The following is a 15,019-nucleotide window of genomic DNA, read 5'->3' as shown; positions in this document are numbered from 1 at the left end:
ATGCTGATGTGTCACAAAGATCCATCCTAGGCCCAAATCTCTTCCTTATCTTCATCAATAATCTCCCAAATCACATTCCCTCACTCTCTGTGCCTAAATCTAAATAGAAATTCCATGAACAAGGCTTCTTTACTAGAAATGTCCACCCGTGAAACTCTATTCCACTGGCCTGCTTTCCAGTTTACTTTAAATTCAAGTAAACAAGTTCTTTTTGAGCTGTCCCTTAAATACTGTAATTACACCCAATTTTCACCACTAACAATTACTACCACCATATACTAAATAACACTTATTCTCGGGTGGCCTTCAGGCCTTCATAAGTGGTGACTCCTTTGAAAAAAAAAAAAAAAAAAAACATAACCGATGATAGACAATGTCTGATTACTAATAATGAAACTTAAAATAATACATAAGAACATCCTTTAATAGAATATTCATGAAATCAAACCTAACCTGACAGAATTGATATTATTAATTATGAGCATGCAGGGAGATGACTCAAAACAAAAAATTAAAACCATATAAATAATAATGCATTACAGTGAAGTGACAATATCAATTACTAAAAATTAAAATAAATCATTTCAGTAAATCTTATTCATTTACATCATTTTATGAAACAATTGCTTGATTAATTTTGATTCTAATGTCACAGATATAACACATTTTAATATTAATTGAATAGGGATGTTATCTATTCAAAATTGAACAAGATGTTGACTATTTTTTAATATATATTGTACTTAGAGTAATAGATCTAGAGGAAATTAATCGAGAATCAAATAATGGAGACATTTAGTATGGCATCAAAGCAAGAAAACTAAAAAAAAAGAAAAGCAACAATTGAAGAAAAAATATGAAAAGAATACTACCTATAAATTGTTGGGATATTACCCCAAAAATATCGAGCCCGTTTCTGAGCTGAAAAATATTTTGCATCCCATAAGGCTGGTTGGCACTGGAATTGAGCAGAAAAGAAATCTTGATAATTTAACAACAATTTGGAGAAAATGCATATCAACAATTTTAAAATTGGAAGAAAACTAGCAGACATTTTAATTACAATTAATGAATTACAAGATTAATAAAGATTAAAAAATTAATGGCTCATTAAATGTTTTATTTAATTCCTATTAATCATTCAAAGTGATTTATTTACCAAAAACCCCTTATAATCAGAGTGTAAATAATTTTTTTATTAATATAATTGTTTTTCTAAATCACTGTACTTATAAAATTGTGTGGCCACTTCCTGTGTGAGTCTGTGTTTTTTATTCATTATACTGTGTGTGACTTATACTGTTTTTGCATTTGTAATTAATCGATTATTTCTTGAAATCAATAGTATAAAATACTAAAACAAATTTTGTAAAAATATTAATTACAAAAATTTTGTACAGCAGTTATTTTATTTGTCCCATAGAGTGACTGAGATGATTCGGTCAACTACAAGCCAGTTTCACTTGTTTTTGTCATTTCCAAGACTCCTCTCAAGTCAGCCATAATATCCTATCTCCTGACCACAGTATCAATCTCTCAAATTAAAGACATCTGTCTTTTTACATTGCTTGTTGCACATTTTTTAAAAAATTTTTGCCAATAAATTTGATTTTAAATACATTTAAAACAATATTAGAAATCAGCTATAAGAAATAATAAAAAGGGAAGTTTTTTTAATTTTTTCACCAGAAAAATATTTATAATCCTTTTTGTACTCAGTTTATTATGGAAGTGAAGGGTGTTTATAACTCTGCAACATTTAAAATTTTACCTCCATTGTAAGCCATACTTATAGATATTTTTTTTTTATCAATATCCAAGGTTGATAATAGATCTGGAGAATAGGTTGGATGTGGAAGCAATTTGAAGTGCAATTCATGTAGCTTTGGCATTATTGTGATCAACTTTTGACAGAGTGAATTGTCTGGGTGAAAAGGCATTTTTCTTCTTCAAAACCTTGTCTGCTGATGTTCGCATGTTTGGCTACTTTGGATAGCTTTCATCAGCCTCTGTCCACTCAGCTGAATGCTGATTTCATTGTCACATACTCATGTCAAAACATAATATATACAAAATGAGTCAGATGTTAAATTCTTTAATACTTCATTTAAACACTGGAATATTAAAGATTAGATAAATAATTTAAGAGCCGTGAATTTTCATGAGTCCAAAATATTGTAAATAAAACTTCCCTTCTCAATTATAAAAATTATATTTGATTAAAAGTTATGAATAAAAGTAATTAATTTATTTGATGTGTATGCTTTTCTTTGTAGAAAAGTTCAGTGGGAAATGTTATGAGCCTTAAAACGAATATGTTTATACATTTGTTTACAATCAGCACAAATCAGCAGATGACAATGAACGGTTTCAAGCATTGTATGTGTGTGATGCTCTGTAATGTATGCATATGTGTAAGACTGTGTGTGATTGAGTGAATTAAAAATTGTAACAATTAATGAACGACATAATATTAATATTAGCAAGTTTTGATTTTTTTTTTGTCTCTACTGTAAAAGGGAAATGTTGGCCTTATGTAGAGTCAATGTGGCTCCAAGAAGACCATTTTAAATTAATTCAGATAATCCTCTGATTGGTTCCAAATTATTTGTTATTATTAATTCAGGTGAATGCCTGCACGAATCTGGTTACACAGAAATGAGTTTAAGCATTTTTATTGTGGACATTGAAGGGTAAATTTCAGAGCTACAATACTGCATAGGTCAATACAAAATTTGCTCACAGTCAATCTGCTGTATCATTGTCTGACAGTTAATAGGAATAAATGAACACAAACCCAAGATATGTTTTATTATCCTTCCACACTATTATACACACTATTTATAGTCATTTTCACATTTTGTTCACTGTGAGTAGTGTTTTCTGTCCATAGCAAAAAAAATTACAAAATTAAATTCACCATAATGCATTTCAGTTTCTTTGTAAACATATCAGCTATTATTTTATTATCAGTTGATAAACACAGAATGAATTATTTTGTGACTCTTTAAAATTTGAAAGGGATTTGTGAGCAGGAGCTGTTAGAAAAGACTTGTCCTGCCTTGATAGAGTTCAAAATAGACTTCGTAGCCTCGTAGGGAATGTCCTTTTCTCTTACCTGCAACTTCTTTCTCACAGAAGAGATGTTGCGAGTTTGTCTCTGCTTTGTCATTATTTTCATGGCAAATACTCGCCTGAGCTCCAATCTATGCCGCCCCCTCGCCAAACTTTCACAAGAAACCCGCGTCTAGCAGAAAACACTATCAACAATTTCCCCAACTCTTTATCTGTACCTAAACCTAAACGTAGATTCCATGAATAAAGCTTCTTTCTTAGAACTGCACGCCCATGGAATTGTCTTTCCGTTTTCCTGCTTTCCAGCTCATAACAATATGGTTGTCTTCAATGCTAACGTAAACAAGTTTTTGATGAGCCGTTCCATATCAGTTAACAAATTTCCATTACTAACGATTACATTATTGTCCAATTGTCTACTGTACACTCTTTAACCTTTATCCTCGAGTGGCCTCTGGACCTTGATATGTGGTGATGCCTTTGTAAAAAAAAAAAAAAAAAAAAAAAAAAAGGTATATACATTATACAGAGTTTTAAAGACTTTTCTTGAAACAAAATTTTTTTTATAGTCCCTATTGTGCCAAGCACCAACATTTCAGGTTTGCCAATTGACGATTCTATTTTTTAATGGGTGAATAAGGATTTTATTATAGAGCTCTATAAAGATTTTTTAATGCAGGAGATTTTCGTCTGATTAATCAAATTAAGATTCTAAAACATATCAAAGATGTTCAATTGCAATAATTGTTTTTTTTTTTTCATTTTACTGATGCTTTTGGAATATGAGTTGATCTTGATATGTAGAACAATTTTTTTTTTTAATTTACTGATGCTTTTGGAATATGAGTTGATCTTGATATCTAGAATAATTATTATTTTTTTTTTTAATTTACTGATGCTTTTGGAATATGAGTTGATCTTCATATGTGGAACAATTTTTTTTTTTGTTTACTGATGGTTTTGGAATATGAGTTGATCTTGATATGTAGAATAATTATTATTTTTTTTAATTTACTGATGCTTTTCAAATATGAGTTGATCTTGATATGTGGAACAATTTTTTTTTTTAATTTACTGATGCTTTTGGAATATGAGTTGATCTTGATATGTAGAATAATTATTATTTTTTTTAATTTACTGATGCTTTTGGAATATGAGTTGATCTTGATATGTAGAATATTGATTTTTTTTTAATTTACTGATGCTTTTGGAATATGAGTTGATCTTGATATGTAGGATAATTATTTTTTTTAATTTACTGATGCTTTTGAAATATGAGTTGATCTTGGTATGTAGAATAATGATTTTTTTTTTAATTTACTGATGCTTTTGGAATATGAGTTGATCTTACTATGTAGAATAATGATTTTTTTTTTTTTAATTTACTGATGCTTTTTGAATATGAGTTGATCTTCATATGTAGAAACCTTTTTTTTTATAATTTTCTGATGCTTTTGGAATATGAGTTGATCTTGATATGTAGAATAATTTTTTTTTCTGGAATAATCATTTTTTTTATTTACTGATGCTTTTGGAATATGAGTTGATCTTGATATGTAGAATAATGATTTTTTTTTAATTTATTGATGCTTTTGGAATATGAGTTCATCTGGATATGTCGAATAATGATTATTTATAATTTACTGATGCTTTTGAAATATGTGTGGATCTTAATACGTAGAACAATAATTTTTTTTTTATTTACTGATGCTTTTGAATATGAGTTGATCTTGATATGAAGAAAAATGATTTTTTTTTAATTTACTGATGCGTTTGGAATATGAGTTGATCTTGATATGTAGAATAATGATTTTTTTTTATTTACTGATGCTTTTCGAATATGAGTTGATCTTGATATGTAGAATAATTATTTTTTTAAATTTACAGATGCTTTTGGAATATGAGTTGATCTTGATATGTAGAATAATGTTTTTTTTATTTATTTACTGTTGCTTTTGGAATATGAGTTGATCTTGATATGTAGAAAATCTTCTTTTTTTTTAATTCACAGATGCTTTTGGAATATGAGTTGATTTTGATATGTGAATAATGATTTTTTTTTAATTTACTGATGCTTTTGGAATATGAGTTGATCTTGATATGCAGAATAATTTTTTTTTCTTGAATAATCATTTTTCTTTTAATTTACTGATGCTTTTGGAATATGAGTTGATCTTGATATGTAGAATACTGATTTTTTTTAATTTACTGATGCTTTTGGAATATGAGTTGATCTTGATATGTAGAATACTGATTTTTTTTAATTTACTGATGCTTTTGGAATATGAGTTGATCTTGATATGTAGAATAATGATTTTTTTTAATGTACTGATGCTTTTTGAATATGAGTTGATCTTGATATGTAGAATAATGATTTTTTTTAATTTACTGATGCTTTTGGAATATGAGTTGATCTTGATATGTAGAATACTGATTTTTTTTTTTTAATTTACTGATGCTTTTGGAATATGAGTTGATCTTGATATGTAGAATACTGATTTTTTTTAATTTACTGATGCTTTTGGAATATGAGTTGATCTTGATATGTAGAATAATGATTTTGTTTAATTTACTGATGCTTTTGGAATATGAGTTGATCTTGATATGTAGAATACTGATTTTTTTTAATTTACTGATGCTTTTGGAATATGAGTTGATCTTGATATGTAGAATAATGATTTTTTTTAATTTACTGATGCTTTTGGAATATGAGTTGATCATGATATGTAGAATAATGATTTTTTTTTTAATTTACTGATGCTTTTGGAATATGAGTTGATCTTGATATGTAGAATAATTATTATTTTTTTTAATTTACTGATGCTTTTCAAATATGAGTTGATCTTGATATGTGGAACAATTTTTTTTTTAATTTACTGATGCTTTTGGAATATGAGTTGATCTTGATATGTAGAATAATTATTATTTTTTTTAATTTACTGATGCTTTTGGAATATGAGTTGATCTTGATATGTAGAATATTGATTTTTTTTTAATTTACTGATGCTTTTGGAATATGAGTTGATCTTGATATGTAGGATAATTATTTTTTTTAATTTACTGATGCTTTTGAAATATGAGTTGATCTTGGTATGTAGAATAATGATTTTTTTTTTTAATTTACTGATGCTTTTGGAATATGAGTTGATCTTACTATGTAGAATAATGATTTTTTTTTTTTTAATTTACTGATGCTTTTTGAATATGAGTTGATCTTCATATGTAGAAACCTTTTTTTTTATAATTTTCTGATGCTTTTGGAATATGAGTTGATCTTGATATGTAGAATAATTTTTTTTTCTGGAATAATCATTTTTTTTATTTACTGATGCTTTTGGAATATGAGTTGATCTTGATATGTAGAATAATTATTTTTTTTTAATTTATTGATGCTTTTGGAATATGAGTTCATCTGGATATGTCGAATAATGATTATTTATAATTTACTGATGCTTTTGAAATATGTGTGGATCTTAATACGTAGAACAATAATTTTTTTTTTATTTACTGATGCTTTTGAATATGAGTTGATCTTGATATGAAGAAAAATGATTTTTTTTTAATTTACTGATGCGTTTGGAATATGAGTTGATCTTGATATGTAGAATAATGATTTTTTTTTATTTACTGATGCTTTTCGAATATGAGTTGATCTTGATATGTAGAATAATTATTTTTTTAAATTTACAGATGCTTTTGGAATATGAGTTGATCTTGATATGTAGAATAATGTTTTTTTTATTTATTTACTGTTGCTTTTGGAATATGAGTTGATCTTGATATGTAGAAAATCTTCTTTTTTTTTAATTCACAGATGCTTTTGGAATATGAGTTGATTTTGATATGTGAATAATGATTTTTTTTTAATTTACTGATGCTTTTCGAATATGAGTTGATCTTGATATGTAGAATAATTTTTTTTTCTTGAATAATCATTTTTCTTTTAATTTACTGATGCTTTTGGAATATGAGTTGATCTTGATATGTAGAATACTGATTTTTTTTAATTTACTGATGCTTTTGGAATATGAGTTGATCTTGATATGTAGAATACTGATTTTTTTTAATTTACTGATGCTTTTGGAATATGAGTTGATCTTGATATGTAGAATAATGATTTTTTTTAATTTACTGATGCTTTTGGAATATGAGTTGATCTTGATATGTAGAATAATGATTTTTTTTAATTTACTGATGCTTTTGGAATATGAGTTGATCTTGATATGTAGAATACTGATTTTTTTTTAATTTACTGATGCTTTTGGAATATGAGTTGATCTTGATATGTAGAATAATGATTTTTTTTAATTTACTGATGCTTTTGGAATATGAGTTGATCTTGATATGTAGAATACTGATTTTTTTTAATTTACTGATGCTTTTGGAATATGAGTTGATCTTGATATGTAGAATAATGATTTTTTTTAATTTACATGCTTTTGGAATATGAGTTGATCTTGATATGTAGAATACTGATTTTTTTTAATTTACTGATGCTTTTGGAATATGAGTTGATCTTGATATGTAGAACAATTTTTTTTTCTTGAATAATCATTTTTTTTTATTTACTGATGCTTTTGGAATATGAGTTGATCTTGATATGTAGAATAATGATTTTTTTTAATTAACAGATGCTTTTGGACTATGAGTCCATCTGGATATGTCGAATACTGATTATTTATAATTTACTGATGATTTTGAAATATGTGTTGATCTTGATATGTAGAATAATAATTTTTTTTTAATTTACTGATGCTTTTGGAATATGAGTCCATCTTGATAAGTTGACTAAAGATTATTTATAATTTACTGATGCTTTTGAAATATGAGTTGATCTTGATATGTAGCAAAATAATTTTTTTTTAATTTACTGATGCTTTTGGAATATGAGTTGATCTTGATATGTAGAATACTGATTTTTTTTAATTTACTGATGCTTTTGGAATATGAGTTGATCTTGATATGTAGAATACTGATTTTTTTTAATTTACTGATGCTTTTGGAATATGAGTTGATCTTGATATGTAGAATACTGATTTTTTTTAATTTACTGATGCTTTTGGAATATGAGTTGATCTTGATATGTAGAATACTGATTTTTTTTAATTTACTGATGCTTTTGGAATATGAGTTGATCTTGATATGTAGAATACTGATTTTTTTTAATTTACTGATGCTTTTGGAATATGAGTTGATCTTGATATGTAGAATACTGATTTTTTTTAATTTACTGATGCTTTTGGAATATGAGTTGATCTTGATATGTAGAATAATGATTTTTTTTAATTTACTGATGCTTTTGGAATATGAGTTGATCTTGATATGTAGAATACTGATTTTTTTTAATTTACTGAGGCTTTTGGAATATGAGTTGATCTTGATATGTAGAATAATGATTTTTTTTAATTTACTGATGCTTTTGGAATATGAGTTGATCTTGATATGTAGAATACTGATTTTTTTTAATTTACTGATGCTTTTGAAATATGAGTTGATCTTGATATGTAGCAAAATAATTTTTTTTTTTATTTACTGATGCTTTTGGAATATGAGTTGATCTTGATATGTAGAATAATGATTTTTTTTAATTTACTGATGCTTTTGGAATATGAGTTGATCTTGATATGTAGAATACTGATTTTTTTTAATTTACTGATGCTTTTGGAATATGAGTTGATCTTGATATGTAGAATAATGATTTTTTTTAATTTACTGATGCTTTTGGAATATGAGTTGATCTTGATATGTAGAATACTGATTTTTTTTAATTTACTGATGCTTTTGGAATATGAGTTGATCTTGATATGTAGAATAATGATTTTTTTTAATTTACTGATGCTTTTGGAATATGAGTTGATCTTGATATGTAGAATACTGATTTTTTTTAATTTACTGAGGCTTTTGGAATATGAGTTGATCTTGATATGTAGAATACTGATTTTTTTTAATTTACTGATGCTTTTGAAATATGAGTTGATCTTGATATGTAGCAAAATAATTTTTTTTTTTATTTACTGATGCTTTTGGAATATGAGTTGATCTTGATATGTAGAATAATGATTTTTTTTAATTTACTGATGCTTTTGGAATATGAGTTGATCTTGATATGTAGAATACTGATTTTTTTTAATTTACTGATGCTTTTGGAATATGAGTTGATCTTGATATGTAGAATAATGATTTTTTTTAATTTACTGATGCTTTTGGAATATGAGTTTATCTTGATATGTAGAATACTGATTTTTTTTAATTTACTGATGCTTTTGGAATATGAGTTGATCTTGATATGTAGAATAATGATTTTTTTTAATTTACTGATGCTTTTGGAATATGAGTTGATCTTGATATGTAGAATACTGATTTTTTTTAATTTACTGATGCTTTTGGAATATGAGTTGATCTTGATATGTAGAATAATGATTTTTTTTAATTTACTGATGCTTTTGGAATATGAGTTGATCTTGATATGTAGAATACTGATTTTTTTTAATTTACTGATGCTTTTGGAATATGAGTTGATCTTGATATGTAGAATAATGATTTTTTTTAATTTACTGATGCTTTTGGAATATGAGTTGATCTTGATATGTAGAATACTAGTTTTTTTTTAATTTACTGATGCTTTTGGAATATGAGTTGATCTTGATATGTAGAACAATTTTTTTTTCTTGAATAATCATTTTTTTTTATTTACTGATGCTTTTGGAATATGAGTTGATCTTGATATGTCGACTAAAGATTATTTATAATTTACTGATGCTTTTGAAATATGAGTTGATCTTGATATGTAGCAAAATAATTTTTTTTTAATTTACTGATGCTTTTGGAATATGAGTTGATCTTGATATGTAGAATCATTTTTTTTTTAACTTACTGATGCTTTTGGAATATGAGTTGATCTTGATATGTAGAATAATTATTTTTTTTTTAATTTACTGATGCTTTTGGAATATGAGTTGATCATGATATGTAGAATAATTAAGTTTTTTTTATTTACTGATGCTTTTGGAATATGAGTTGATCTTTGTATGTAGAATATTTATCATTTTTATTTTACTGATGCTTTTGGAATATGAGTTGATCTTTATATGTAGAATAATTATTATTTTTTTAATTTACTGATGCTTTTGGAATATGAGTTGATCTTGATATGTAGAACAATTATTATTTTTTTTAATTTACTGATGCATTTGAAATATGAGGTGATCTTGATAAGTAGAATAATTTTTTTTTTAACTTACTGATGCTTTTGGAATATGAGTTGATCTTGATATGTAGAATACTGATTTTTTTGAATTTACTGATACTTTTGGAATATGAGTTGATCTTGATATGTAGAATAATGATTTTTTTGAATTTACTGATACTTTTGGAATATGAGTTGATCTTGATATGTAGAATAATTATTTTTTTTAATTTACTGATGCTTTTCGAATATGAGTTGATATTTATGTGTAGAATAATTATCATTTTTATTTTACTGATGCTTTTGGAATATGAGTTGATCTTGATATGTAGAATCATTATTTTTTTGTAATTTACTGATGCTTTTGGAATATGAGTTGATCTTGATATGTAGAACAATGATTTTTTTTTAATTTACTGATGCTTTTGGAATATAAGTTGATCTTGATCTGTAGAATAATGATTTTTTTTTAATTTACGTATGCTTTTGAAATATGAGTTGATCTTGATATGTAGAATAATTATTATTTTTTTTAATTTACTAATGCTTTTGGAATATGAGTTGATCTTGATATGTTGAATCATTTTTTTTTTAATTTACTGATGCTTTTGGAATAGTATTTGATCTTAATATGTAGAATAATGATGTTTTTTTAATTTACTGATGCTTTTGGAATAGTATTTGATCTTAATATGTAGAATAATGATGTTTTTTTAATTTACTGATGCTTTTGGAATATGAGTTGATCTTGATATGTAGAATAATTATCATTTTTAATTTACCGATGCTTTTGGAATATGAGTTGATCTTGATATGTAGAATAATTATCATTTTTATTTTACTGATGCTGTTGGAATATAAGTTGATCTTGATATGTAGAATAATGATTTTTTTTAATTTACTGATGCTTTTGGAATATGAGTTGATCTTGATATGTAGAATAATTATCATTTTTATTTTACTGATGCTTTGGAATATAAGTTGATCTTGATATGTAGAATAATTATTTTTTTAATTTACTGATGCTTTTGGAATATGAGTTTATCTTGATATGTAGAATAATTATCATTTTTAATTTACTGATGCTTTTGGAATATGAGTTGATCTTGATATGTAGAATAATTATCATTTTTATTTTACTGATGCTTTTGGAATATGAGTTGATCTTGATATGTAGAATAATTATTTTTTTAATTTACTGATGCTTTTGGAATATGAGTTGATCTTGATATGTAGAATAATTATTTTTTTAATTTACTGATGCTTTTGGAATATGAGTTGATCTTGATATGTAGAATAATTATCATTTTTATTTTACTGATGCTTTTGGAATATAAGTTGATCTTGATATGTAGAATAATTATTTTTTTAATTTACTGATGCTTTTGGAATATGAGTTGATCTTGATATGTAGAATAATTATTTTTTTTATTTTACTGATGCTTTTGGAATATGAGTTGATCTTGATATGTAGAATAATTATCATTTTTATTTTACTGATGCTTTTGGAATATGAGTTGATCTTGATATGTAGAATAATTATCATTTTTAATTTACTGATGCTTTTGGAATATGAGTTAATCTTGATATGTAGAATAATTATCATTTTTATTTTACTGATGCTTTTGGAATATAAGTTGATCTTGATATGTAGAATAATTATTTTTTAATTTACTGATGCTTTTGGAATATGAGTTGATCTTGATATGTAGACTAATTATCATTTTTATTTTACTGATGCTTTTGGAATATGAGTTTATCTTGATATGTAGAATAATGATTTTTTTTAATTTACTGATGCTTTTGGAATATGAGTTGATCATGATATGTAGAATAATGATTTTTTTTTTAATTTACTGATGCTTTTGGAATATGAGTTTATCTGGATATGTAGAATAATTATTTTTTTTTTAATTTACTGATGCCTTTTGAATATGAGTTGATCTTGATATGTAGAATAATGATTTTCTTTTTAATGTACTGATGCTTTTTGAATATGAGTTGATCTTGATATGTAGAATCATTATCATTTTTATTTTACTGATGCTTTTGGAATATTAATAGATCTTGATATATAGAATAATTATTTTATTAATTTACTGATGCTTTTGGAATATGAGTTGATCTTGATATGTAGAATCATTTTTTTTTTTTAATTTACTGATGCTTTTGGAATATGAGTTGATCTTGATATGTAGAATAATGATTTTCTTTTAATTTACTGATGCTTTTGGAATATGAGTTGATCTTGATATGTAGAATAATGTTTTTTTTTAATTTACTGATGCTTTTGGAATAAGAGTTAATCTTGATATGTAGAATAATTATTTTTTTTTTAATTTACTGATGCTTTTGGAATATGAGTTGATCATGATATGTAGAATAATTAAGTTTTTTTTATTTACTGATGCTTTTGGAATATGAGTTGATCTTTGTATGTAGAATATTTATCATTTTTATTTTACTGATGCTTTTGGAATATGAGTTGATCTTGATATGTAGAATAATTATTTTTTTTTAATTTACTGATGCTTTTGGAATATGAGTTGATCATGATATGTAGAATAATTAAGTTTTTTTTACTTACTGATGCTTTTGGAATATGAGTTGATCTTTGTATGTAAAATATTTATCATTTTTATTTTCCTGATGCTTTTGGAATATGAGTTGATCTTTATATGTAGAATAATTATTATTTTTTTAATTTACTGATGCTTTTGGAATATGAGTTTATCTTGATCTGTAGTACAATTATTATTTTTCTTAATTTACTGATGCTTTTGGAATATGAGTTAATCTTGATATGTAGAATAATTATTTTTTTGAATTTACTGATACTTTTGGAATATGAGTTGATCTTGATATGTAGAATAATTATTTTTTTTAATTTACTGATGCTATTCGAATATGAGTTGATATTTATGTGTAGAATAATTATCATTTTTATTTTACTGATGCTTTTGGAATATGAGTTGATCTGTAGAATAATGATTTTTTTTTAATTTACGTATGCTTTTGAAATATGAGTTGATCTTGATATGTAGCATAATTTTTTTTTAATTTACTAATGCTTTTGAAATATGAGTTGATCTTGATATTTAGAATAATTATTATTTTTTTTAATTTACTAATGCTTTTGGAATATGATTTGATCTTGATATGTTGAATAATTTTTTTTTTTAATTTACTGATGCTTTTGGAATAATATTTGATCTTAATATGTAGAATAATGATGTTTTTTTTAATTTACTGATGCTTTTGGAATAGTATTTGATCTTAATATGTAGAATAATGATGTTTTTTTAATTTACTGATGCTTTTGGAATATGAGTTGATCTTGATATGTAGAATAATTATTTTTTAATTTACTGATGCTTTTGGAATATGAGTTGATCTTGATCTGTAGAATAATTATTTTTTAATCTACTGATGCTTTTGGAATATGAGTTGATCTTGATATGTAGAATAATTATTTTTTAATTTACTGATGCTTTTGGAATATGAGTTGATCTTGATCTGTAGAATAATTATTTTTTAATTTACTGATGCTTTTGGAATATGAGTTGATCTTGATCTGTAGAATAATGATTTTTTTTATTTACTGATGCTTTTGGAATATGAGTTGATCTTGATATGTAGAATAATGATTTTTTAATTTACTGATGCTTTTGGAATATGAGTTGATCTTGATCTGTAGAATAATTATTTTTTAATTTACTGATGCTTTTGGAATATGAGTTGATCTTGATCTGTAGAATAATTATTTTTTAATTTACTGATGCTTTTGGAATATGAGTTGATCTTGATCTGTAGAATAATGATTTTTTTTATTTACTGATGCTTTTGGAATATGAGTTGATCTTGATATGTAGAATAATGATTTTTTTTTTAATTTACTGATGCTTTTGGAATATGAGTAGATCTTGATATGTAGAATACTGATGTTTTTTTATTTACTGATGCTTTTGGAATATGAGTTGATCTTGATATGTAGAATAATTTTTTTTTTAATTTACTGATGCTTTTGGAATATGAGTTGATCTTGATATGTAGAATAATGATTTTTTTTGTAATTTACTGATTGGTTTTTAATATGAGTTGATCTTTATATGTAGAATAATTATTTTTTTTATTTACTTATTCTTTTGGAATATTAGTTGATCTTGATATGTAGAATAATGATTTTTTTTTAATTTACTGATGCTTTTGGAATATGAGTTGATCTTGATATGTAGAATAATTATCATTTTTTTTTATTTACTGATGCTTTTGAAATATGAGTTGATCTTGATATGTAGAATCATTTTTTTTTCGAATTAATTGATGCTTTTGGAATATGAGTTGTTCTTATTATGTAGAATAATGATGTATTTTTACTTTACTGATGCTTTTGGAATATGAGTTGATCTTGATATGTAGAATAATTATCATTTTTATTTTACTGATGCTTTTGGAATACGAGTTGATCTTGATATGTAGAATAATTATTTTTTTAATTTACTGATGCTTTTGGAATATGAGTTGATCTTGATATGTAGAATCATTGTTTTTTTTAATGTACTGATACTTTTGGAATATGAGTTGATCTTGATATGTAGAATCATTTTTTTTTTTTTAATTTACTGATGCTTTTGGAATATGAGTTGATCTTGATATGTAGAATAATGATTTTTTTTTAATTTACTGATGCTTTTGGAATATGAGTTGATCTTGATATGTAGAATAATGATTTTTTTTTTTAATTTACTGATGGGTTTT

At 24.9% G+C, this 15,019-nt stretch overlaps 1 protein-coding gene across 3 annotated transcripts in view; it reads right to left on the bottom strand.

The window, feature by feature from the left end:
* Positions 1–15,019, bottom strand: part of LOC145292012 (DNA (cytosine-5)-methyltransferase 3B-like) — a 667,010-nt gene that overhangs the window by 27,580 nt on the left and 624,411 nt on the right. For all 3 annotated transcript variants that reach the window (XM_080138008.1, XM_080138009.1, XM_080138010.1), the window contains one exon: positions 873–958. In XM_080138008.1, the coding sequence (XP_079994134.1) occupies positions 873–958 (86 nt within the window). The remainder of the gene's footprint in view (positions 1–872; positions 959–15,019) is intronic.

Source organism: Euprymna scolopes, chromosome 13, assembly GCF_053919585.1.
Source record: "Euprymna scolopes isolate OS-2025 chromosome 13, ASM5391958v1, whole genome shotgun sequence".
Taxonomy (NCBI): Eukaryota; Metazoa; Mollusca; class Cephalopoda; order Sepiida; family Sepiolidae; genus Euprymna; species Euprymna scolopes.
The sequence above is the reverse complement of the archived record's forward strand: the minus strand, read 5'-3'. Positions and strand labels throughout refer to the sequence as shown.